The sequence below is a fragment of the Vidua macroura genome, chromosome 21, assembly GCF_024509145.1.
Source record: "Vidua macroura isolate BioBank_ID:100142 chromosome 21, ASM2450914v1, whole genome shotgun sequence".
NCBI lineage: Eukaryota > Metazoa > Chordata > Aves > Passeriformes > Viduidae > Vidua > Vidua macroura.
The window spans coordinates 1,385,862-1,410,972 of record NC_071591.1 but is presented as its reverse complement, the minus strand read 5'-3'; the positions used below and the strand labels follow the sequence as shown (position 1 = coordinate 1,410,972).

General features: G+C 40.4%; 1 protein-coding gene across 5 annotated transcripts in view; it reads right to left on the bottom strand.

Moving 5' to 3' along the window:
- Positions 1–21,916, bottom strand: part of DENND1A (DENN domain containing 1A) — a 153,399-nt gene extending 131,483 nt beyond the window's left edge. For all 5 annotated transcript variants that reach the window (XM_053996069.1, XM_053996070.1, XM_053996071.1 and 2 more), the window contains exons 1-2: positions 21,119–21,916; positions 15,295–15,365 (exon numbers count right to left, since the gene is read on the bottom strand). In XM_053996069.1, coding sequence (XP_053852044.1) covers positions 15,295–15,365; positions 21,119–21,135 — 88 coding nt within the window. In that variant the 5' untranslated portion in view covers positions 21,136–21,916. The remainder of the gene's footprint in view (positions 1–15,294; positions 15,366–21,118) is intronic.
- Positions 21,917–25,111: the final 3,195 nt, after the last annotated feature.

The following is a 25,111-nucleotide window of genomic DNA, read 5'->3' as shown; positions in this document are numbered from 1 at the left end:
CTGTAGCCAACCTTAAGTTCTTGAAGTGTTATACTAAGAAAGGAAAAATAACAACCCTTCTCTTGAGCAACTGGATAATCGCCTGAACTACAGAGAGAAACCTTCTTTGTTACACATGCAACAGTGAATACTGATTTCTAAGCCTCAAGCTATGTAACTTTCTAATTCAAACTCTGACCCCACGTTCATACTGCCAATACTGATAGTCTCCAACTGCTCCCAGGCTCCAAGTGCCCGTGTGCTACTGCAGTGCAGCAGCACTGCTCCCAGACACTGCTCTGTCACCAACTGCACAAATTCCCTCTGAGGGGAACCTCGGGCACAGCAACTGCACAGCTCAGAGAAAGCAGAGCTGCACCAGCAGCTGGGGCTTGATGGCTTCTCTTAGTGCACCTCTGCTTAGTTCAGGATGCTTTGGTGATCCGTATGGCACTGAAACAAAACAACTCCATCGAAGATGAAACGCTGAAATCCTTGTTCTCCATTCCATTGGTCCCTGCAGTGGAGATGTCACCACAAATGCTTTTGGGCACATGCAGCAGGATACAGCTTATCTGTCATACCACAAATCTGATTCATCCATGTCCTTACCAACAAAGGACAGCCAAACCTCATGAGCATTTCTGGGGAGCTGATTTCACAGTGGTGCTGTGCTTGTAGCTTTTCTAGTGCAGACACACTTAGAGCTTCACACCCACTGCACTGATAACCCCAGAAACCTGGGCTAAGGAACAGAACTGACCAAGGGTTTCCATGGTCACCAACGTATTCCTGAGCTTTGAGGCGTGCAAGTTCATATATTAAAAGATCATACATAAGAGAAAGCACTAATTATTTTATTGGGACACTTCAGAACTTGGCCTTGTACCCTTCAGTACTCAGCCTCACCTTTTTGTTTCAGCTTGAGCCATGCAACATGCCCATCTCAATTCACCACTCCTATTACTGCTGCCCATTCTTTCAAAATGGTAAAACAGTAAAAATCTGTAAGAACAGGTAAGCTGGAATCAGTTAAAAAAAAAAAAAAAAAAAAAACAGAGATTGGTCACAGCGAGCCTCACCTAAGGCTGCAGCACCACTGAGGTCCCGTGAAAGCCTTCAACGTATTAAATGAGAGGCAAGTTTGTAAGAACAGGAAAAGCATCCAACATGCACCCCAGCAAAACATTTCCGTGGAGTCAGAAATGTTGATGACAGAAGTGGAACTTCTTGAATATCATTCAAAACTTAGTGGGGGTGAGGGGAAGGAGGTTCCAACGTGGAAAAATGCATCTCATGGAGCTAATGACCGTGAGATGAAAGAAAAACAAAATCACTTCATGTTCAGCTACTCAGAATGACTTCTCTCTTTTGGAGGAAAGTTCATTAACTGGACAGCATCAGGCAGCACAACAGAGCCATGGATATATTGACACTTGCAGGACTGACCTAGTTCATGGCTGCTACGCTTTCAGCTACCATTAGCAAAGCTCACTATGCTGTGTGCAGTGCTGAAACAAAAGGAAGGTCTCTGTGAAAATAAGTTTAGCACATTTAAAGCAGTGCTGTCAGCTTGAAAGAAATTTGGTTTAGTTAAAGAGGAGTTTGCTGATATTCAGAGCAGCTAGACAGGAAATCTATCATCTTGCTAAAAAAATTTAAAACATTTCTGCTACTGTAGAAAAGGCAAGGGTATCAAAAGGATTTTTAACTGCAAAAAGTGTTTTCAGACACTTGATACTTCCAAGATGTATGAGAGCATACATCCAGCTATCAAAATGCTCCAGTAGTCCAGTTGAGAGTAGGAACATTTCATGATCACGTCACAGCCTGGAAATCAGGTGTATATAAGCCCAGCAATTTCACTAATTTCCTTTCTCTTTCCCTTGCCCAGCTTTAAGAAACCACAAACTCCCAACTAAACTTTCAGCCCTTTTCAAAGCTCTGCAGATTCGTTTCAATCTGGTCACCCTTAGCAGCAGGTTTGTTGAAAACAATCTTTTTCCTTCACTACCAGTTCCAATGGTAATCTAAAACTGTAACTTGAATCCACTTGTACAAACTCTCTCCACAGGCTGATGATCCAGGCTGTGCTGAAGTGCAGCTGGCCATCGACTCTGGGAGTGGGATGCTGCAGGAAACAGTTCTCACAAATCGGACAAACTAGAAGGAAGCTCAAGAGCTGGGCGGCTCTTATCACACACCAGCACACCTTGAGCAGTACCTATTCTGTTCTCATTATTTCATTCCATGTCTAATTGGCTTTCTAAGCTCTCTGCTCCCCAGCTGCTTTTTCCAGATCTGAATTCATACTGCTGTTGTACTCTCATCAGAAGAATTTTGAGCACCAAGAGGTCATTTCTAAAAACTCTCCTTTTTGCTAAGCTCTTATTAGCACTACACCCAAACACCCTTTTTGAGAACAGAAATTAATGCTATTTACCATGGTTTACTCATTGAAAAAATAAACTTATATCACTAACTCTAGTACCACAACATCAGTGCTCCATGCCATAATTGTTCCACAGAGGCTCCACAGCCTTTTCTTAAGTAACCAGTGATGAAGTTCTCTCCATCTTTTTATAGAAGTATATATGTTTAATTTTTAAACATGAAAGATTAAATTAGAAGTTACCCACACAAACACAACTGCTTTTAAAAAGGCTCAAAACACTGTATTTACATCTGCAAGTACTCACGTTGTTACTACAACCTTTATAACCGAGCTTAGGTTTGCTTCAAACAAAACAGGGTTCTCAGCGATAGAGGCCCAAGAAAAAGCCCTGCATACAGTTAGTCTACAAAGAATTAACTGGATTAATTAGCAAGGGATTTGAGAAGCAGCTTGGAGCTAGAAAACCAAAACACTAAATTGTTTAAATACTTTGGCAATGGATCAAGGTTTCTAGGCAGCCCTATGTTCCATTCTCTCCTTTTTTTTTGCTCGGTGTTTTAACACATTTAACCTGACGAGGTACTTTTTCATGAGATATGAATGACACTGTCAAAATACCAAAAAAGAAGATGTGAATTAAAAAATGCCACAAGCTGTTAGCAATTCTGCCAACATGTATGAGCCCAGGCAACATTAATTAAAAATCAATAGCTTAGGACATAAATAGCTCTTATCTCTGTTATAGTATATCTCTAACATAACTCTCTATTAAAGAAAAAAAGGGGGAAAAAAGCCAGTATCTCTGCTATTATACTGACTGAATTGACCACAACAAAGCAAAAGGAATAAGGCAAAAACCCTGAGCAAAGAAACCCTTATGAGAAAGGGAGGACAGGCATATGAATGATTGGAATGCTTCAGCCTTGCAGTATCATTAACACATAACTGGCTGGAAACAGCCACACTGCAAATACTTGGAGAACAAGTTACCAGGAAGAACATTCCATGTTTTCAGTGCTAATATGATTCTATACAAAATTATTCTTGCCAAGGAAATAAAAATAACATGCACATCTTTCTGTCAGCTACAAGTTAGTAATCTGTATCTTCCTGAGTTTATTAATCAGTATTTCTATTCTGCATCTCAACTAAAGATTGTCAATTCTCTGATAATTATAAAATAAAGATGAGAAAAAGCAGGAAATTGCTATTTCCTTTAGCAACACCATCTTCAAGCTAAAGTTACATTAGCAGGCATCAAAGCTAAAAGACTTAAGATTAACTAGGAACTTAAACCATGGCTTTCAACAGCTGTTTTCACACTTGCAGAGAGCCAAACCTTTGAAAGACTCAAATCCATTTTCTAACACAGTATCACATAAAGTCCATGAGCTGGATGTGCAGTTTGGGTCTGTCATAACTCCCAGACAATCATGATAATTTAGATTTCTGAAAAGTTTCTACAGAAAATTAACATGAAATAGAAGATGTAAAATCATACTGAAATGGAAAGGCTAAGCTTAATTTTCTTTTTGTCTAACAACTCCTGCTTTATTCAATGATTATTAATGACAGGCATATCAAATGCTTCCATCAAGACACAGTAGTCTGTACTCAGTGATGAAGAATTCAAACAAATGGAAACATTTCACTGTGTCAGCTGGATTTTGAGTCCTACCTTGCACCTGTACTTTGGCACACTCCTGCTTCTTCCCATCCCCTGTCATAATCCCAACTCCCAAAAACTTATTGATTGAAGCGCAGCACAACAAAATCAAAGGTCCTATCCATAAAGCAGGACAGGGAAACAGAAGACCCCACATTTCACAAGATCTTTTGCTCTAACCTTTCATTGAACTACAGTCAGAAATTATGTATTTCTCTCCAAACTATCCAAATTCCATCCCAGCTATTGCCAATTCCAGGTAACCTTGTTTAAGGTGTACTGAACACAAGGTTTTGTTGCTGCATTTGATATAACACAATTCTTCATCTAGAAAGTTAATTATGCAATCTTAATTTTTAGTAGAAGTATGTTAGAACACAGAACTGCCTTTATTAAAGCTCCTCTAAACAGAATAAATTTAAATTCTACCAAGTTTCCCCAATAATGCTTTTTGTCATTGTAAAAATACAAACTAGCACTTTATTAACACTTCAACCATTGTCTCCATGGAAGGTTCAAGAAAACAAAACAATTCCAAGACTTTGTTAAATCATCTGTCTCCATTTTACTTGATCATTATAAATAAAACTGAATAGAAGATGCACAAGTAATTTGTAAACTCTTTCAAAGGATCTGATTTACATTTTTCTTCTACCAAGATGAAGATCTCCCCATAACATGCTCTATTTGTGTTAAATATTAAATTAAGACACTCATACTACATATATGGCAAAAATTGAATATATTTTTGATATGTTTTGGAATTATTTTCAACAGTCTAATGCTGTTTATAATACTGGTGCAAATACTGCCACCAGTAAAGAAACAAACATTAAAAAGGTGTCCTTTAAGCTTCCCTTTAAGGCATCTTCTATAATCGTATAATTTGCTCTGGACATCATTAAAATGTAAAGTTAATGAGGATTCAGCTGAAAACAGAAGAAATGTAACCTATTTTCAGGCAAAACTTCTAACACTGCAATCAGAGGGAAAACCTCTTTGATGTCTCTTTGTCTCTTCTCATTAATTTTCTTTTGGTTTAAAAAAAACACAAAGGCTGTTTAAACTAAAAAATGCATAGAAGTTTAAACATGGTAATTATAGTCGAGCTGCAATGAGGTCATTAGGTTTTTAAAACTTTGAGATAAACAAAATTGAGATGTATGACTATTTTAAAAACATGTCAATACTTAATTTTAATTGTCCATGTGATTGATACCCACTGTATTCTAAGGATTTAGTCTAGATACAGAATTGTTTCAAGATGATTTAGTGAAGGACAGAATCCCATGGCCGGGGTAGAGCAAAGCAATCAAGAAATACATCAAAATGATAAGCTGCAATTACTGTATTGCTGGATGCCACACTTAGTATTTCTAATTGCAACAAAACACACTTTTGCCATCCGTGCAAGAGAGATGGCAAATTGTGAGATTTTACTACTCTTTACCTCTACGGTTCATTAAGGAATAAAATACTGAACAAGTTAAATAATTCTATTTACTCACTACATCTATTCTTGTTTATGAACACTGCCACGTACACACAGAGCTGCACACTTCTGTTTTAACATGCTAATTCTTTCCAGCAGAAAATACCTTAAAGAGGTCTCTTTAATTACACAATATTGATGCACTGTGATATACTGTAGTGGTAGATATTTCTAGCAAATAATTTACAAGTAAATTTTCCCAAATACAAACTAAAAACAATTTTTACCACTACTGTGTACAAAAGAAGATGATGGCTCATCACAAACGGGCCTTAACAAATACACAGGGCAAATATAATCTGATCTTTAGTGTAGAAAGAATTTAATCACAATGAAGCAAAATAATCGTATTTGTAACACTTTTCTGCACGCCAGGATCACCTCTAGATAAAATGGAATGAGATCAATAAATTATTTTGTGGCAAACATAAAATATGCATGTTAATGCATTTGTGGACAGAGGTTATAGCTTTAAGAGAGGGTTATTTACCCTAATGAATTTTTTCTACATGTTTGATAAACTCTTCAAATTAAACTGAGTCAATGACCAACAGACAAGTATCCGATAAAACCAGAAACTACTTTAGGTGCAAGTGAAGCACGACTCCAGAAGAAAATTTCGTATTTCTCTCAAGGAAAGTTTTGGGGGTTGGGGTTTGGTTTCGGAGTTGGGGTTTTTTGCATTTTACCTTTCCTCTGCCGTGTTTAATTAGCATTTGCTCCGCCCTTGCCCACGGAGCAGCTCTGCCCTACAGACCCTTCCTACAGCATGCGCCAGCTTCTGCTCCACTGGAGCTGCTCCTCCCCTCCTGGGAGCCTTCCCTGCTTGTCTGCACTCTCAGTGCCAGAGTCACACAAACACCAAGCACAGCACTGAAGTAGCACCGAGTCAAATACACAGCTTACCAACAGGAAACACCAGCAGCCTGACTCTGCCTCTGCCCAGACTGTGGTGCTCAACCAGCCATTCTGTCTTCACATTCCCACACTTGGCTTGAGTCTGCATTAAGTATTTTTGATAGGTGCTTCTCCACAGAGTGTTAATCTGGTCTTAGAACCTCTGGAACAGAAGACCTCAAGGATCTCCAAAGTATTTTACAGACAGAAATTAGTCATTTTCTGAAGGGGTGCAACAATGTAAGAATCAATTAATGAAGAGGTCATGTTACCACTATTTATATTCTGAACTACATAGTTACAAAGTAAATGATTCTTCAAAGGAACCAAATATGGGATTGAGTTAACACCTGTAGAATGTAATGGGAGTTGCCAGTCTAATTCCTTCCACCACCACTTAAAATCCCAGCACAAATTTGAATGGTAGATATTCCAGTCAGGAAAGTGTTCAGAAAAAACTCAACTATAACCCATTCCAGACAACAGATTATCAGTATCAGTTGTCTCTTCCTATCCCTGTATACAAGGTTATCATTCTCAATATGGAAGCCCAACTTCCCTGGTTTCTATTTGACACTTCCATGAAATAAGTAATATTAAAAAGTATATAAAATGTTGTTTCCAACTTAAAAATGACATAAAAATCATCTTCCCAGGAGCCGAAAATCTGTCAGCATCTGGAATTTTGACAAATGGTTTACCAAAACTTGCTAGTCCAAGAAGGACCAAAATGCAAATTGTCCCTAGTAGCACAGAAGTTGGAGTTTAGGATTTGTTTAGGTTTGATCTTGGGTTTTGAGAACTGCTGAAGTAAAACTATAGTCTTGCATTAATTTTACACTTATTTGATAATAATCTAACCTCAAATCATATCTTTTAAACTCCATTTTAATTTATAAAAAATCTAACACCCAAGCCGCAAACAAATAGAAGAAATCAACACAAAACAAAACCAACAGGAAAACCTAACAATGTCACTTTTTGTTCATGACAAAAAATACCACACCAAAGGCAGGCAGCCCATGCCTTGGGCACTCACAGGCCTCTTTTTGAATTCCAGTTTACGTTCTCTTCTTGCAAGGAACTCCCCGCAACAAAAAGAACCAGCAACACAAATAGATCCAGTTCATCTTTTACTTCCCCACACTTGCTTTGCCTGAGTGCTGCCCTTGAAGCAGTGCTCTGCTAAGTGCCCTAAAGCACTGCTACAGCTACCAACCTACACAACAACAGACTAAAGACAGACACAAATTCTAAATTCCAGGATTTCTATTGAAAACATTCATAGGAAGCATCATCCTACTATGGATGGACCAGTCAGAGTCACTTAGGGGACCGTGCTAACTTTAGGGAAAGGAACCACCCAAAGTCCCCGTTCTTAAGTCCACAGGGAGTCTCCTTTAAAGTCATTACTACTTTGTTTCTTTTTCACCTGAATGACACTCGAATTGAAAGTCCTTTACAGCAATGTCTGTATCCAGGTTAACTACGGATGCACTAAGCTTTGAGCAGAAGTTAACACTCATTAACAAGATTACCTGTTGTGATTGAGAACAACCAAAAAGCAAACCCCCTTGGAAATGCTTATGACTAAGAATGAACTAAAGTTTAAACTACTCCCTTAAATAAAGTCACACACACACACCCCTTTAACATCAACGTTTGGACTCTGTTCAAAGTACAATCTCTTTGCAGTTACTGGCATGGCAGCCCTATTTTTAAAGCAGCACAGTAAGAGAGAGTTAATTGCAACAAGTGCTTCCCCAAATTCCTAAATGCTTCAAATGCTGAAATCTTAAATGTTTCAGTAATATTGGGTATCTAAATCGAGTCTCTCAAGAATGTTTTAAAAGGAACAATCACTCAAATTCATCTATAAATTCAAGAAAAAGTATTGCTAGTGAATGAAAATAATTTGTTAGAATCACTAGAAAAACCCTCCCTAAGAAAGTTTCAGTTTAGCAGTTAATTCCAACCTGCAGTTAAAAAGGCACTAGCTGTCAGTCAGTTTTCTCACCCAACTCTATCATGAAAAGAAAAACTGACAGATCACAGGAGCTTGCCTTTGTAAACCAATTCGGGAACTTTCATGCTTCTTATTTGTTAGGTTAAAGGTTAAATTGCTGACCTCTGCCCTCCTGCTTAGCAGCCTTTCCCTTTTTCTGTAAAGCTTTATTTTGGGGCTGTATTTACATGGATTAGTCTCTTTTCACGCTAAGAAGGAATCTGTTCACAGCCAAAGCCTTAGTTCTGGTTGTACAAAAAGCAGTCACAATTATTCAGCAGCAGACAATGACCATATTGTGGATTTACAAAAAAACCACCTCAGCCATGGCAAGTTCTGTCCTTGCTGCACAAAACAATAGAAGAAAAATCTTATCAAGCATTCAAGAGAAAGCAAACAAAGCAGGCCCACTGTGAACTTGATGAAGATGTCAAGCTCCTTTAAAAAAATATAAATCAACAAAAGAGTTTAAAGTCTTGTGAGTGAGACTTTCTGTGCTGAATTTTTCTGTCTAGTTAAACAGTGCCAGCAAAGCAATATACTGCAGATTAGTAAATACTTGTGAAATAGGAAAGACTGTAGCCAGAAGTAGTTAAAGCATGAAGCAAAAAGGCCAAAGAGCTCTCTTCCCACAAAATAGCTCACAGCAACAGAGAAACACTCAGTTAGATTTGATATTACTGGTTTGGGGGTTTATTAAATCTAGTACTATCAGATAAGAATACACCTAAAAATGTGTTACATAAAATATATGATGACTTGCAAAATGACAGATTCTAGTATTTTTTTTCCTAAGGTGAGTTTCTCTTTAAATTGAGTTCTGTATTTCATTTACACTGTAAAAACCAAACTGTAAACTGTCTTCACAGAAAACAGCTCAAACTGTGCTATTGACTTACCCTGACACTGCAGTCCCAGCAAGCTCTTTGTTAAAATCTTCCACCTTGTTTGTACTTAGAAGCAAAGCAATCAAATGGAAACAGAAAAACAAAGCAGCAGCTTAGGAGAATTAGAATTCCCAAATACCACCTACCTACTTAGCTTTGGTTACTTTTCCAATCCTGCTTTAGGAAGTTTGGTGTAGCAACACAACACTGTAAAGATGGGATAGGAAAACTCGTGATATGGGAATTCCAGCCCCTTCAACAGAAAACCCTTATTTAATGGAAAGAGACCTGCATTCTGCACTACCTTTGATATTTCTAAACCTTCAACATTTTATCTATTTCTCAATACAGAATGGGCCAATATTGGAACCAATAAAATGCCTTCATCCTGAAAAAATAAAGGCTGCTCTGAGAGGTGCACAGGTAAGGTTTACAAACCTTTGAATGACCAACTCTTAACTTAATCCTAGTCCAGTAACTTTGCTTATGTTCAAGAAAATCCTTCATCAGTATAGGAGGCACTGCTCTGCTATGTAACATTATAATCTATGACAAAAGATAATGGTAGGGAGCAGCAGTGTGTCTGACAAGAGACAGAAAGCTGCTAGTTCTCTCTACCTGTGAAAGTCCTACCACAGAAACCACAGTGGCAACTGCAGAATAATTTTAAGGCCCAAGTACATCGTGACTTCTCCCAGTAGAGTTAAGGACTTCGATTAGTTTAAGTTATACATTTGTGATCTACTGGGAAGGGGGAAGGGAGGGAAAGAGCTATTACAACTCAAGGCTAGAACATGAAAAGTAAAGAAGGAAGTACTTAAACTACTCACAAGCTTCTAGTAGGAACAAGATTAGTAGTACATGCTACTCTAGGAGCCAATTCAAATGCAAATTTCATCCTTTCACTCAAACAATGATAAACTACCTCAGAGTTAATAGTTTCCTTCTAAGATTCATCTCCCTTTTCAACTTAGCGGTGTGTTTTCCAGAAAAGAAAGAAGCACATGGAGAGTCTTACAGCAAGATCTTTTAAATTCTGTCATAAAAGAAGTAGCATAAACTACATTTCCTTTCCTAATCCAGTGAACATTTGTTAAACTCTAACATACTTACACTTTGTCCATGCGGTCGCATTTAGGCTTCTAACTTACCATGGTTTTTTAAAAAAACACTCAGAAAGAAATCCTTTAGCTGTACTAAACCATTTCAGCTTTTTCCTTGAACACACAGCAAGAATTTATGCTACACTCACAAAAAGATGAAAAATGAGGTCCTTGGAGAGAAAGGCCTTTTGGCACACTACATGGTAAAGCTACAGATTTGACATACTTTTATAATGTCTGCTTTGGCAAGAACACAAAAACCCCACACAAAAGCATGGTACGTCCTCCCAGACAGGGGTGTAGGGGGTGTTTTACTCTTGTGAGCATTTACTTTCAAATGCTCTTACTTCAGAGACTATTTTGATCAGTTACTTTAGACTAACAAATTCTCTTTTGCTATATGAACAGTTTGACAGTCAGACTACAATTCTCCTCACAGCCCTTTCTAACAAGAGAGAATCTTTGGCTGAAGTCCAGCAACAGCCTTAAATTTGTCACATCCTATTTTTGATGAATGATCTGCAGCAGTTTTAAGATCATAAAGTGCTTTGAAAGTTAAAAGAAAAATTTCACAAGTAGTAAGCTTTCACTTTCTTTATAAAGGTATTTAAACTAAATTTGCTAGGAGATCCTTTCTACTTCTGCGTCTCAAAAAACTCACACAAAACAATCTTCTGGCTGAGATTAAACACGTAGGAAACAGTTGCAATGCACTTCTCTACAACGTGTCAATAGCATAGACCTGGATATCTAGGAGTGCTTAAGTGAGTTTAAGCAGTTATCTCCTGTAAAAGAAACAATAAAAGTCCTTTGTAATTTACTGCCTCACCTTCTGTGAAGTTTCAGTATTATGAAATGCCACGACAAATAAAAAAATCACAATCTTATAAAATGCTTTTTTCCTTCCTTTACACAAAGATTAAAAATAGGAAAAGAAATCCAGTAAAATAGCAGTATTTCATAAAAAGCTTTTAATTATCCACATCATGTAACAATTCCAATGCATGAGAGAAGATCATGCACGAGAGACACAAAACTTATTAGTTTTACTTTGAGCCAATTCTTCCCTAAAATATTTCATTTTTACAATAAAACCATGGCTATTTTTCCCTCTTTTTCTGAAAGTAACTGTGTGGGAGCTGGTGAGAAGCATTAGAATTGCAAAGTTCCTATGCTTGACATACTTATACCTGACACACACAACACAGATTTCTCACTAGATAAACTCCATGTACTGTCACTGTAAAAACACAGGCTCTGTTCAAATCTGCAGCTTCTCACTTTTGGTGAGGAGGCTCCGGGCTCCGGAGCAATGCATCCCCACAAAGAGGAAATCAGGGGAGAGGAGGCCTCTAAGGATGAACAAGGAGCTCCTGAACAAACTAAACACAAACAGGCAGCTTCCAGAGGGTGGAAGCAGGGAAACATGGCCTGGAAGGAACGTAGAGGAACTGCTTGAACAGCCAGGCATCAGGTTAGGAAAGCTAAAGCCCTGCCAGAAGTAAATCTGGCCAAGGACACCAAGGACAACAAGAAAAGCTTTCATAGGTATATTGGTAATAAAAGAAAGAACAGGACAAATGCATGTCCTCTCAGAAAGGAGAATTAACAGCTTCCATTGATACAGCAATCATTAGGCAAAAAAATGGCTTGGTGCTGTCTTCTTCTAAGGAAATATATCTTTAATAAGAAATACTCATCTTCATGCAGCCAGAGTTGAAGTTATCCTGCTTCATAGCTCTCAAAAAAAAAAAGACATCACATTTACTTAAGTAAGAAAAATCTGTAAGTTACCATGTAAGACCTGTGAATTCAACAAAGAAAAGCACAAAAACCACCTTTAAATACAACTGAATGCTGGAATTGTATAATCTACCAAAGATTTCATGTGCCAAAAATATACAATGAGCACAGATGATTATTTCTAAACAATCTTGAGGGGAAAGGACAGTGAGAGCACAGGAAGCTGATCCAGTGATCATTTCCACTCTCAGTTCACACATTTCACTGTGGTTTAGCAAAGTTCTGCCTGGACTGGAATAAAACAACGTTTGCTTTTCCAACTTCTTTGGTTTCAATGACATTTTTCTCTTTGCACCTTATTAAGCGTACAAAATATTCCCCAGATGATCCTGAAGCTTATACTTCTACAAATCAAATCTTAGGATCATAGGATAATTGAGGCAGGAAGGAACCTTGGGTGGTCTCTGGTCCAACCTCCTGCTCGAACACAGGCCAGGTGTGAGGTCAGACCAGGTTCTTCATGGTTTTGAAGCAGTTCAGTCTTGAAAACCTCCACGGGTGGAGATGCACAACATCTCTTGAGTGAGCTGGTCTAATACTCAACTCCTCATGGTGAACAGGGTCCCCACAGTCACTCAGAATGTCTCTTGATCCAGCCTGTCACTGCACCCTGTCCTCCTGCCACGCATCACTTGGCGAGCCCGGATACCTCATCCCAATGAGCTCCCGGGTGTGGAAGGCTGCTCAGGCTCCCTGGAGCCTCCTCCAGGCTGGACCAGCCCAGCACTCGTCTCCTCACGCTGCAGTGCTTCAGCTCGCTCTCCACCTTTGCGGTCCTCCATTGAACTTGGTCTGGTTTATTGGTGTCTTTCATGGAATCCAGAAACAGATTCCCTTCTGCAGTTGACTGTGAACTTTGAAATACATTAAAGCTTAAAATTTCAGTTGATACTTCACAGTCACATGGAAACATCCTTTGCTACCTTCTCACTTTTCCAGTTTGCTCCCCCATCCCACCATGGCTGGGGGAGCGGGCGGCTGCGTGGGGCTGAGCTGCCAGCTGGGCTTCATTCATGATAGCTACACAAATTTTTGAATAACAAAATGGAGGCAAGTTTTACCCTCCACAAGCCAGACAATCCCCCACACTAGGACAGTTACAGCTTTGGAGCAATTCTTTCTCCTCAAGACCAAGTCAGAAGATTGATACCAAAATTAAGAGCATTTTAAGTATCAACAGCACTATTATACTAGACACAAACTTCAAAAAAAGCTGCCTTAGTTAATTTTGGGACCAATTAAACGGGGAGAAATAGTTTCAAACCTGCCTGATAACTTGCTTCTCACACAACTTTTATGCATTTTAGTTCTCTCAACAGTAGCTGCTCCTTGCCATGCAACATACATTTCCCAACTGCAAAAAAAACCCAAAAGTTAATCTATATTCTTAGGGTTTTGGCATGGAACAGACAGCAAGAAAGTGGACACAGACTATATGGAATTTTCTAGGTGTGTATTTCTGGAATGGTGATTTGCCTGGGATACAGTACAACTGTTAAATACAGCTGACACTGCAGAGAACAAGACAACTTTCATTTGAAACAGAAGGACAAAATATTTGGGTATACACAACTCTGAGCTTCTGAGAATAAAGTATACCTCTTAAGCATAAAAAATTGGTTGGGAAAAATCTCTTAAAAGATTCTTCAGAGAGAGTAACTTCAAAATATATGGCTAGTAAAAACAATTATTAAAACTCTTTTTTTACTCCCTAAAAAGAATTTCTGAAGATTTTGCACCTACAAGTGCATACAACAAACCTAAAAACACAACCAAGTGAAACTCCCACAGAATCAGTTGGTTTATAGAACAAAATGTATACTAAATTCTCCAATTAAAAACCTGTAAAGTAGTTTCCGTGCTTTTTAACCCACCTTCCCACAGCAGGGAATTAATCCCTCCAGGGGGATGCAAACAAACTTCAAAGAGAAGATTATACCCAGACACTAGTACTGTACAATGTAATGTTTATGGTCAAATTTGTTCAGATTTTCTGGCACTAGAATCCAGGTCAGATGTGCAGAAACAAAGAGCAGTTATTAAAAGGGCTCCTGCAGTTACATCAAATAGTTGTGATGGCACAGAGCAGTAGGACAAGCCAAAACTGTATTCCAGCTACAACTCCTATGGAGGCTTTGGCAGGCAAGGAAGGAGTTGCAGCTATTTGACTTTTGCAGACTGTAACAAATACAGATATAAAAGGAGGCAAGTGGCTTTCCAGTCAATAAAATAGAAAAATCCTTTCTATTGGCTCATTACACCATATCTACAACACACACGTGATTGTTTAATAAAAGACAAAAGAAATACTACTTCAGTACATGCTGACTAATCGTAATTATTTAATTCTGACAAACTTCCTTTTCGTACCATTCTAGAGACTGAACCCTCATAACAGTACCTTGAACTACATTTTGGCATTATGAATTTCAACCTTTGCTTTTCCTGCTTATTTGATCAAGTTCCTCAGGTGAGATAAAAGTGCAATCAAAAATTCCTCTATCCTAAACATAGGAATTCTTATAAAAAATAATATTACATAAAAATACTTGTGTAATTATGACTTTATAACAATGGTAAAAACAGTTAACCAAATCATAAGCTGCATCTATGCTTACTTTCCAGATAAAGTCATTTGATCAAAGCAAGAATCCTGGGAGCAGATAAAAATACTTCTGTAGACAAGTAAGAAAGATGAAGTAAAACAAATTCCAAACAAGATGTTTTAAGAGTACTTTTTTGGTTTAAAACTACCCTTTTTTATATGAGCAGCAAATACCAATTTGAAAAAGCACTTACTTTTTCAACCTAGTCAAAAAAAGAGTTATTTATATTTTAAAAGACAAAAAGAGACAAAACAGTCAAAGAAACCTGAAAATTGTCCACAATCAGATACAGAAACATAAATTTCTTAGTCCTAACTGTAAAAGATTCCACAGAACCAGTAATTGAGATATTTTTAAAAGCTAGAACAGCATAATGTTAAATATACTTAATTATCTCACAATATATGGTTCTTAAGAATAGTTTTAGCCAATAAATAGGTAGAAACAGTGCAAAACATTACCTTTCCCAATGCAACTGATTCCTGAGTGGGTCACTTCTGCATACACCTCAAAGGTAGTTTCTGGATTTTGTCTGAAACAAAAGGAAGGTATTTAGCACACTAGAATTTGGTTTAAGTGCACTTGCACTGAGGCAGTCAGAAAGGGTTCTCAGCATGCACACAGTACAATAACAACTAAAGAATCCTCATTTCTTCGTTTACAGCCTTGAATGATTTCTCATCAGACCTTTGTAAGGTGCCAAATACAGGGATTTTTTCAGGGAAAAAGAAAGTATTGGGAACTTTTCACCAAACTGAAAAGTCACATTGTCCAACACTGGACAAACAGCACCCAGATTCACATTTTCATTACTGTGACCCTTGAGTTCAACTTCATGACATCTATTTGCCCAGGAAAAGTGGGGGGAAAAAAAAGGAGATGCAGTCAAGAGGAGGCAAAATCACTTTCTGCACACACTACTGAAAAACTTAAGAGCCTATATTTAGGATGAAGACAGTGCCCCTTTTTAAAACCTGTCAAAATATTTCTACCTCTTTGCCATGCTGGAGAATATCACAAATACACAAGGCTGGTCTCATGAGACTCCAGTGTCTTAAATCCAGAAATTTGCCAGATGCATAGAAATAAGTGTGACAGTCAAAAAACCATACCAAATTGAGCTAGAAGATGTAAATGATGCTTGAGGAAAGAGATTTACTGTGCTCAAGAGTTATAAATATACCAGTAGTAAAAGTAAGAAGTTAATGATATTACTTCAAAACAAACAAACAATTTAGTGTGTATTTTCAGTTCTTACTAATTTAACTCCTGCTCTGGATCTACATCTCTGGAATTACATCTCATAATGAGCACGCAAAGGCAGCAGGTGATTATATAAGAAAGAATATTTTGACTTAATTCCTGACTAACAATTTTAGCTACTCCAGATATTTTGTTATGAGATTAAAGAGACTGTAGTCCTAAAATAAGGATTTTGCAGGTCTGAACATGTGACACTTTATTCTTAGACTTTCTGGTTAAAATCAAGAATCAAAATTGCATAATTACTGTTCCAAATTTACAGCTGCTTGTATAGTGATAATATTGTCTCCTATGTGTTAATGCAAACTAACATTAGGAAATTGCTGTGCTATAATTTACTTGTGAATTTTGTAACTTCCTTGCAGCTAAGGACAAAAATAATGACAAAACCCATAAATATATATGCTAGAATTCCAGACTGAATTATAATTTCAAAATTAAACTCATCTTACCCAACATTTCAAACCCAACATATAAGCATGTCAAGGAGTTCAGCTTAACTCTTCAGAGAATTTATATTATTTTTAATCCTACTTTAACACCAAAAGGATTAAGGAAAACATTTCTAACCATGCCACAGGCCCACTTAGCCTAACTCAAGTGGCTCTAAGCCAAACCCCACACCTATTTAAACTGACAGAAAAGCTACCACTGCTTTCAGTAGCGCAGGATCACACTCCTCAGTTTTACAGAGCACCTCTCAGGAGCAACAATGGTTCACAACTCAATTAATGGTAATTTAATTTGCCACCAGTTCCCAACTGATTTGTCTTAAGTAGCTGTTTTTTCAGAAAACTACACTCATAAGTTATGAGAAATCCAAAGTCAGCTGTTATTGTGCAATGTAAGAGCAATCTTGCGTAATTCTCGCTGTGCTACTCCAGTTGCAGCAATAACCTGCAAATTCTGGGCTTTAGCTCCATCCGACAGCCCCGCTACGGGGGGAGGATGGAACGATACCCACAGAGCACCAGACATGCATTTTTCCTTTTATACACATTGCTGGGCAGCCTTATCATACCCTCCTTGTTTGTGTCTTTATTTTTAGCACTCTGTTTCCTTAATTAAAAGTTTATAAACTTTATATTTTTACAGCTAATGGTTAAAACAACAAACACCTTTTTAGTATTATGTTAGAACCCACGTTCAAATTCTTAAGTGAAAGCACTGGGTAACACAGCTGGCAGGAGCACAGACCATATTCCAAAACTTTCAGACAAAAAGACATCACATTTTGTATTTTAATTTTCCATGACAAACGTCCATTTATTTCTATGAACAGTGAAATTAAAGTAGCCTTCCCAAGTGAGAAACTCGGTATTAAAGGCTGCATTCAACAACCAACACCTCAGTATGAGAATGAAGCCATTGTTGGATTGTGGATATTTTATAACTTTTCAGAGGCATTAAGGAAACAAGTCACTATGAGACTTCATACAGTTTGGAAATACAGCATAGACATGATCAGAAATGTGTATTCTGTAGTCCAGTGCCACCTGAGAATTGCACAGAAGCCCCAGCCCCAGCAATCCTCCACAGCACAAGAGCCTTGAACACACACACCAAGTTTTCCCTCCTCCCATGGTCACTTACCAAGTGAACAATAAGTTGCAATTAAAAAAAATACATAGGACACAGAGGTACAAAAAGACATAGTACCTCACCTATTTGAGAACTAGGTAATTTCAGAAGGAAATGCAATACTTCTTTGTAAACACTAACTTAGGAAGGAGCTGTATGAGAAAATAATGCTTCTGTGATAAATGCTATTTTTATGAATTACTTCAAATCTCTGATCTAGAAATAACATCCGTTTCAAAGCAATCAGTATGAAATTCAATTTTACACTGAAATAAGACATTTCAAATAAGGTATTTATGCACCTTTTATGATCAAAAAAATGTAGTTTTTACCAAACTGTAAGAGATTTATTCAGAGTAAAATTAAATCAAGCCCTTCTCCGAAGCTGGATGGCTGGAAGTACATACTTTACATATCTACAGCCTATTTCAATTCTGCCAGGAGCATTTTTTTGTACACATAGGAAAATGAAGTAGCATTTATGACAGAAAGTATCATTCTGCTTAAGAACTGAGGCATAAGACAGGAGTCAGACATTGCCTGATAATTAGTTGTCCTGTAACAAGACTTAGTTGCTCAACTCTTGCAGAAAGTAAATTATTAGCAGAAAACTGTAATCACTAAATCAATTCAGAAACTGTAACAGAAGCCTTGATTAATTTCTATATATTTAACTTTTTTGCCTGGTATTCCCTAGATAGATAATATTTCATCTTAGCATATAACAAACATTCTGTTAAATCTCTGAAAGCTTTCCCAGATGTACACTTGGCATCTATTGTGTCACCAGTGAAATACAACCACCTCTGGAAAGGGACATGCCAACTGTTTTTACAGTGCAATGCCATTCTGAACAGATTGATAGTGACACATTAGTTAAGATAAATAAATAAGAAGTCCTTTCTGTCTTGTAACATGGAGTACAAAGGCTCGGGAGCAGTGACAGCAGCAGGTTAACAAGGCTCCTTTGCCACCTCACCTGGCTGGCACAGAGTGCCTGGCACATTCCCTGAGACAGGATTAACCCAGCACTGTAACCCAACAGTCTATTTAGCTTTTTTTTTTTTTTTTTTTGCCTGCAGCTATACAGAAGCCAAAAGCTTACAGGACTGCTGGCAATTCCTTGATTTCTTTCACTTCAGTCTGATGCAGCTACTGATACTTTTCTCTAAGCAATCTTTCACTCAAATGACTCATTATTATACACCCATCAGAAATCTAACTGACAGATATGCCCAGGTTTCATGCAGAGTCTGTCACTGTGCATGCAAGGGATCCTGTGCCAAGCAGTTTAACATCCCTCACAGTTATCAATCTACTGCAAGAAGCAAGGGATCTGACTGCTGGATGTTTACTGGGGCTCCAGCACATACTGGTGACACCCCTAAAGGAGATGTGCCTCACCCTTCCCAGTTAACAAGCAGTTCTCCCATTCACAGTTCCAACTTGTCCCAATAAGGAAGTTACCAACATTGAAGTCTTTGCTGGATTAAACACCCAGCTCAGAAAGGCAGACCAGAAAAGCCTCTTACTCAGACAGGCTCTCTCATTCTATATATTTTAAGACTGTTTTGAAATTTTCTCCTTACGCTACTCAGGCACAGTGTTCTGCCTAAAGTGGAAAAAAGCAGTTTATTAAGTGTTGCTCAAGGCAAAGTTGCTTAATCAGCTAGTGGACAAAATGCTTTCTCACAAAGTCCAAGAAGAATGAAAAGCAATGTTTACCTGGGTTTATTACCTCTGCAATTCTGGTGATTGGGAAAGACAGGGGTTTTATCTGCAGTCTTAAAAGACAAGTTCACACTGAAAGACTTAGCACAGAAAAAGTCCTTAACTCCGCTGGCTGCACTATTTCTAACAGCTACATCTCCCTGACACCAGTTTCTAGTTGGAGCATCTCACCTGCCTGATGACATTCTCATTTAGCAAAGTCTACTCAAAGCCACCAAAGTCCAATCAGCAACCATAAACCCAAAGATGGCAAACACAGCCTGTGGATTCAGTGTGCACCACAAAACAAACTGCATTTAAAGTAAGCATCAACCGCTTAATAGATTTCAGATAAGGTCATCATAAGAAGTCATTTTGGATCATAATCTTGAAGTGATCCAAGCAAGGGTGACTGCTGCAGGGTCTGAAGGTGCAAGTTAGAGATACAGTCTGCTCTGCTGCCAAAATATGTACAGTTGTCAATTCTACCTGAATCTGACTGTAAGAGTTTAACCAGTTTCTCAGGCTTTCATTTCTCTGCAGCAACAGTTGAGAACACATACTCCAAAAAGGTGCAAAACTCATGCCCACAGTATGCTTAAGGAAGGAAGAAAGGTTCATTCCTTTCTGGAACTAACCAATTGCCACAGTGCTATTATCACAAACACTCATTATATCTGGTTACATTTTCCTAAGACACCTGGCTGAAAAGACACATTTTCATCTATCCAGCCTATGGGCTTGGGAACATGAAGATGTGTCAGCACACAAACTATGTCCCTTCCAGTCTTGTATTCAAGTTAAACAAAACAACTGAATAGTTAAAGTCCAGTGTAATCCTGAAGAACACTGTGTTCAAGAAGGAAAACCAAGTGCTCGAGAGCACCTGCTGAATAAAACAGATTCTACCTGGGTCTCTCCACTCTATAACCGTTTCACACACAGAGATGTCAGCACTCCCTGCTTGGTAATATCTTTATTACACCTCCACCCGTGTCCAAGAAACTGAATTTTCCTGGAATGGCATATGAAGAAACTGAGACTTTTAAAGTGATTATACCAAACATAGCAACAAGGCTTACCAATAAATCAACTACCAATTTTATGAAAATTTTAAAAAAACACCAACATTGAAGGCATGGATCTGCAGGCCCAGCACATCAATCATTTGCATCACTCCTCTCCTTCCCCCAAACCCCTCTGCTAATGCACTTTGGCTATCTCCTAGGCATACTGTAGTCCTTCCGTCAGCACGCTCTAACCTGGGCAAAGAAATTTGCACTCCCTCGACCCCTCCACACCCCCGAACAGGCGTCGGCTGTGCTGGCAATGAAGATGTTCCCACCACAGCACCCCCGCCCTCCCTCAGGCCTGCACCGATAACGTTGCACTGCCCTCCCCGCCTGGCCCCGAGAGCGGGAGGGGCAGCGGGCTGGGTGTGAGGCAGGGTCGGCTCTCGCCCCTCTCCTGGGGCAGGGCCGGAGGGTCCCGCCGGGGTCTCGCCCGGACGCGGGGTCGGACGGCCCGTCCTGCCCGTCCCTCCGGCCGGCGGGGCAGGGAGCGCTCTCTCCCCTTCTCCCTCTCCTTCTCGCCCAACCCGAGGCCCGCGGGCTCGGCCGGGGTCCCGCCCGCGCGGCCTCACACGGAGCGGAGGGCGGGCGGGGAAGTCAGTCCCCTTCTCGCTCTCCCGAGGGCCTGAAGCGGGGCTGGAGAGCTGCGGAGGGCACTCACTTGATCCTGGATCCCATGGTCTCCGGGGGGCCGCATAGACCCGGGGCGGAGCGAGACACGGGCGGGGGCCGCAGGGCCGCGCTCTGTCCGCCGCTCGCCCCTCACTCCATCCCGGCCCGCGCCGCGGCGCCCCGGCCGAGTCACGGCGCGGGGGCTGCCGGGAGCTGTAGTGCGGCGGGGCTCGGGGCGGGCGGTGTGTCCCTGTCCGGGGCAACCGTCACGGAAAGGAGCGGGCACTGCTCGTGGTGCCGAGCCACAGGAGTACAGGCAACGGGCAGAAACTGATGCACAGCAAGTTCCACCCGAACACACGAGACAGGATTTCTTCACTGCGCGAGTGCCCGAGCGCTGGAACAGATTGTCCCGAGAGGATGTGGAGCCTCCCTCACGGGGAATATTCCAGAACCGTCAGGGCACAACCCTGTACCATGTGTTTTCATGACTGTCTGGACAGGGAGGTTGGACCAGATGCCCCAAAAAGTCCCTTCCTACCCGACCTATCCTGTGTCTCTGTGACTGCGGCCGGGAGCGCGGGGGGTCGGCAATGGCAATGCGGAGTGGCCCCGCTCCCCTCAGGGAGAGCCCGGCGGGAACCCCGCGGCGGGACGGGCCCCGCTCCCCTCAGGGAGATCCAGGCGGGAACCCCGCGGCGGGACGGGCCCCGCTCCCCTCAGGGAGAGCCCGGCGGGAACCCCGCGGCGGGACGGGCCCCGCTCCCCTCAGGGAGAGCCCGGCGGGAACCCCGCGGCGGGACGGGCCCCGCTCCCCTCAGGGAGATCCAGGCGGGAACCCCGCGGCGGGACGGACCCGCTCCCCTCAGGGAGAGCCCGGCGGGAACCCCGCGGCGGGACGGGCCCCGCTCCCCTCAGGGAGAGCCAGGCGGGAACCCCGCGGCGGGACGGGCTCCGCTCCCCTCAAGGAGATCCAGGCGGGACCGGCCGCGCTCCTCTCAGGCCTCCTCAGCTGCCCGCCGCCTTTAGCAGCTGAAGAGCGGCCTGGAGTGACACCGAACAGCAGGGCCAAGCTGGGACTGACGGGGCCAAACCGCGTCACCAGTTTGATCCCGAGCCCTGAATACCCACTGATATCCAGGCCACATGATGAGCAGGACTGCCCATCTCGGAAAAACCCGTGCAGAGGGGAGCCGTCCCCATGGGCAGAGGCCGGAGTCTCAGGCAGGAACAAGTATTCCATGTCCAGGGATTGCAGAAGTCAAAGGAAAGAGGCAGAGGGAGGGGTGTCTGGCAGAGCTGTGTCAGAGCATTGTGCGCTGTGGGCACAGAGTCCAAAGCGGCTGAAAAGACAGTAAAACATGTCTAGAGAGAATCTCAAGGCCAAGCAAGGTCATAAAGGGGCCTGGAGATTTCTCAGAAATGGAATGCAGTCTGCTGAAAACATGCCTTACATTGACTCAAAAATCACAGATAGCTTTTGAAACATGCCGTGTTGGAATTGGCAAACAGGAACAAATAGGTACCCAATTATTTCATTAAACACGATTTACAGGATTTTCGGGAAGGTTTGGAGCATTTCTAGTATAATGTAGCAATTTTTAACTTTATTTAGAGTTGAAGATGATCTACAGTGAGGAATGAAAGAATTCAAAATTTTTCTTTAAAAGGCCTCCAAAGTGCAAATCATTGTGGACACCAAGTGCTTCGCTGGAGAACCTAGTCAGCTTCAGATGGGAGAGAGTATATCCCATCCTTTCATATCCCATTTGCTCCCCAGAGAGCCTGGGTAGGAAAAATCATACCACCCTCATTCAAGTAAAAAATTAAAACGTGTTAAACACTATGCAAAAAGTCCTGGAAGATTTATTCACAGTTACAGTAAGTCAAAGACATGTTTGGGGAGATGAGGAGGAGTGTTTCTAGTACTAATTTGAGTACTTGAGATGAGGTGCTTCCACCACAGGTTCCACCCACAGCCTCTGCCACAGCAGCCATGTGTAAGCTCAGACCTCAGCGCTCAGCCCTGGCTTGTTCTGTGCTGTGGATATTCCTGTCCCCAGCCCCGAGTCATTGCTTGATCTGAAGTGCTGTTCCCTGTCTCATTCAGTCATTCCCATATCCATGTAAAGTAGCTTTGTAACCAAAATTACTGTGTTCAGACAGGGATATTCTAACCTTTAAACATATCGGTGCACTAAGGGTTGCACATGTAACCATCAAGTGCTGGTGAGTTTAGGGAAATATTGTCAAAATCAGTTGCAAAAGCAAAAAAAAACCCTATGGTCAGTAATGAGTTAAAGAATAAGGAAGCTGGTAAATACAATGCTGATGCAGTGTAAAATAACAATGTGGAAAACCCCCAGCATTTTGGGAGTGGCTAACAGAATTTCTTACATTTCATCACTGTTGCATTTCATCACATGTTTCTTTTTTGGAACATGGATTGACATTAAATTTAAGAGGTAGGGCTACAGACTCACAATTTTAGTTTTGGTCTGTTTTGTGTAGTGAGCTTTTTAAAGATTTAAAGATAAACTTATTAATATGAACAGATGTAGTAAATATTTAATGGGGACATGTATGCAAGAGTAGTAGACTGGTTTATGTTTCATAGTTCTTATACTGGACATACTAAGGAATAAAAAGCTGGGTGATTCAAATGAGCAATTTAAACCCTCTCCGAGAGAAAGTGACTGGTTGGGAAGTATGCATTCAGCCAATTTTGGGGAAAACAAGATATAAAAGTGGATTCTGTGAACTGGACTGGATAACTGAGGTGGTGGATGAACTGATAGTGGCTGGTAACTCGCAAATGTCAGGAAAAACAGAGTTTGGCAACTTCATTTAAATATGTCTTGGTGAAATATTTGTTTTGTAGGTGACTGATTTGTAATGAGCATATTTTCCTACCCCAGGGAAGAATTATAATGGCAACCTCATGTTGGTATCTGTTCATCAGCAATTTCTCAACCAGGATCTCGTGCAGGTGTATGCCTGAACTTTTGAGCAGGAGATATTACACTCACATGGGTCATGTGATAAGCATGAGATAATACATTTGAAAAACAATATTATAGTATATTTCAAGAAGGGGATTACCTACATCAAATTCACAGTTAATAAAGATGAGTTTAATTAATAAAAATAAATGGGCATGTGTATGGAAAATTGTGAGGTTCTGTCCTTGCTAAAGAAGACACACTTAATGGGTCTGGCAACATGCAAATTCAGTCTATGGAAGCTCTGTTTAAAAGACTGCCTAATAAAACAGGTGTGAGCTTGTAAATCTGGTAATGCTAAGTCAGAGGAAAGCAGAAAGGTGAGGACAGGATGAGTGTGCAGAATTTCTTCTACTTAAAAGATAAAACAGACACTAATATGGAATTTGTACTGTGCTTTCTAACTGTATTTTATATATATGAAGCAAGCAAAATCAGGTTTATTCCAGAATTTACGACACAGAACATGCTTGTACTCCCCAAATGTTGATAATAAAATAGGAGAATTCATTCAAAATCTCAATTGAATAAACACTGAATATTTAAATATTTGTTCAAATTGTGAAAACTGTATTTTCTGTAGAAAAGAAAGTGGGGAAAAAAATGTTAAACATGATGTAGACGTTCCTGTTCAAGTGCAGGAAATTTTTCTCTCTATCTGCCTAGTAATAATTTATGTTCCAAGCTGCAGAACTTTTTTCCCCTGCTTTACCTGGTGTATTCATGTAAATAAGCTGCTCATTAAATACCCCAAATCCCATTTTCTGCAATTGTCGATGGCTCCCCCGTTTGCAGCTGGCCCAATGGTTGATGTAATTGTGTCCCAGTGACAGGCCAGCAGGGACAGCAAAGCCCCCGAGGAGAGCGAGGGGTTCCAGCAGTGCCTGCTGGCCTGGCCACGGAGCCCTGGGTGTGAGTGGCTCAGAATAGATGAGCTGATTAACTGTGAATCACCCTCCCAGAAGAGATGAAGCATTAGTAGCAAACAAAAGGGAAGCAGAAGGGAAACTTCAGGCAGAAGAAAATAATCCAGGAATTAA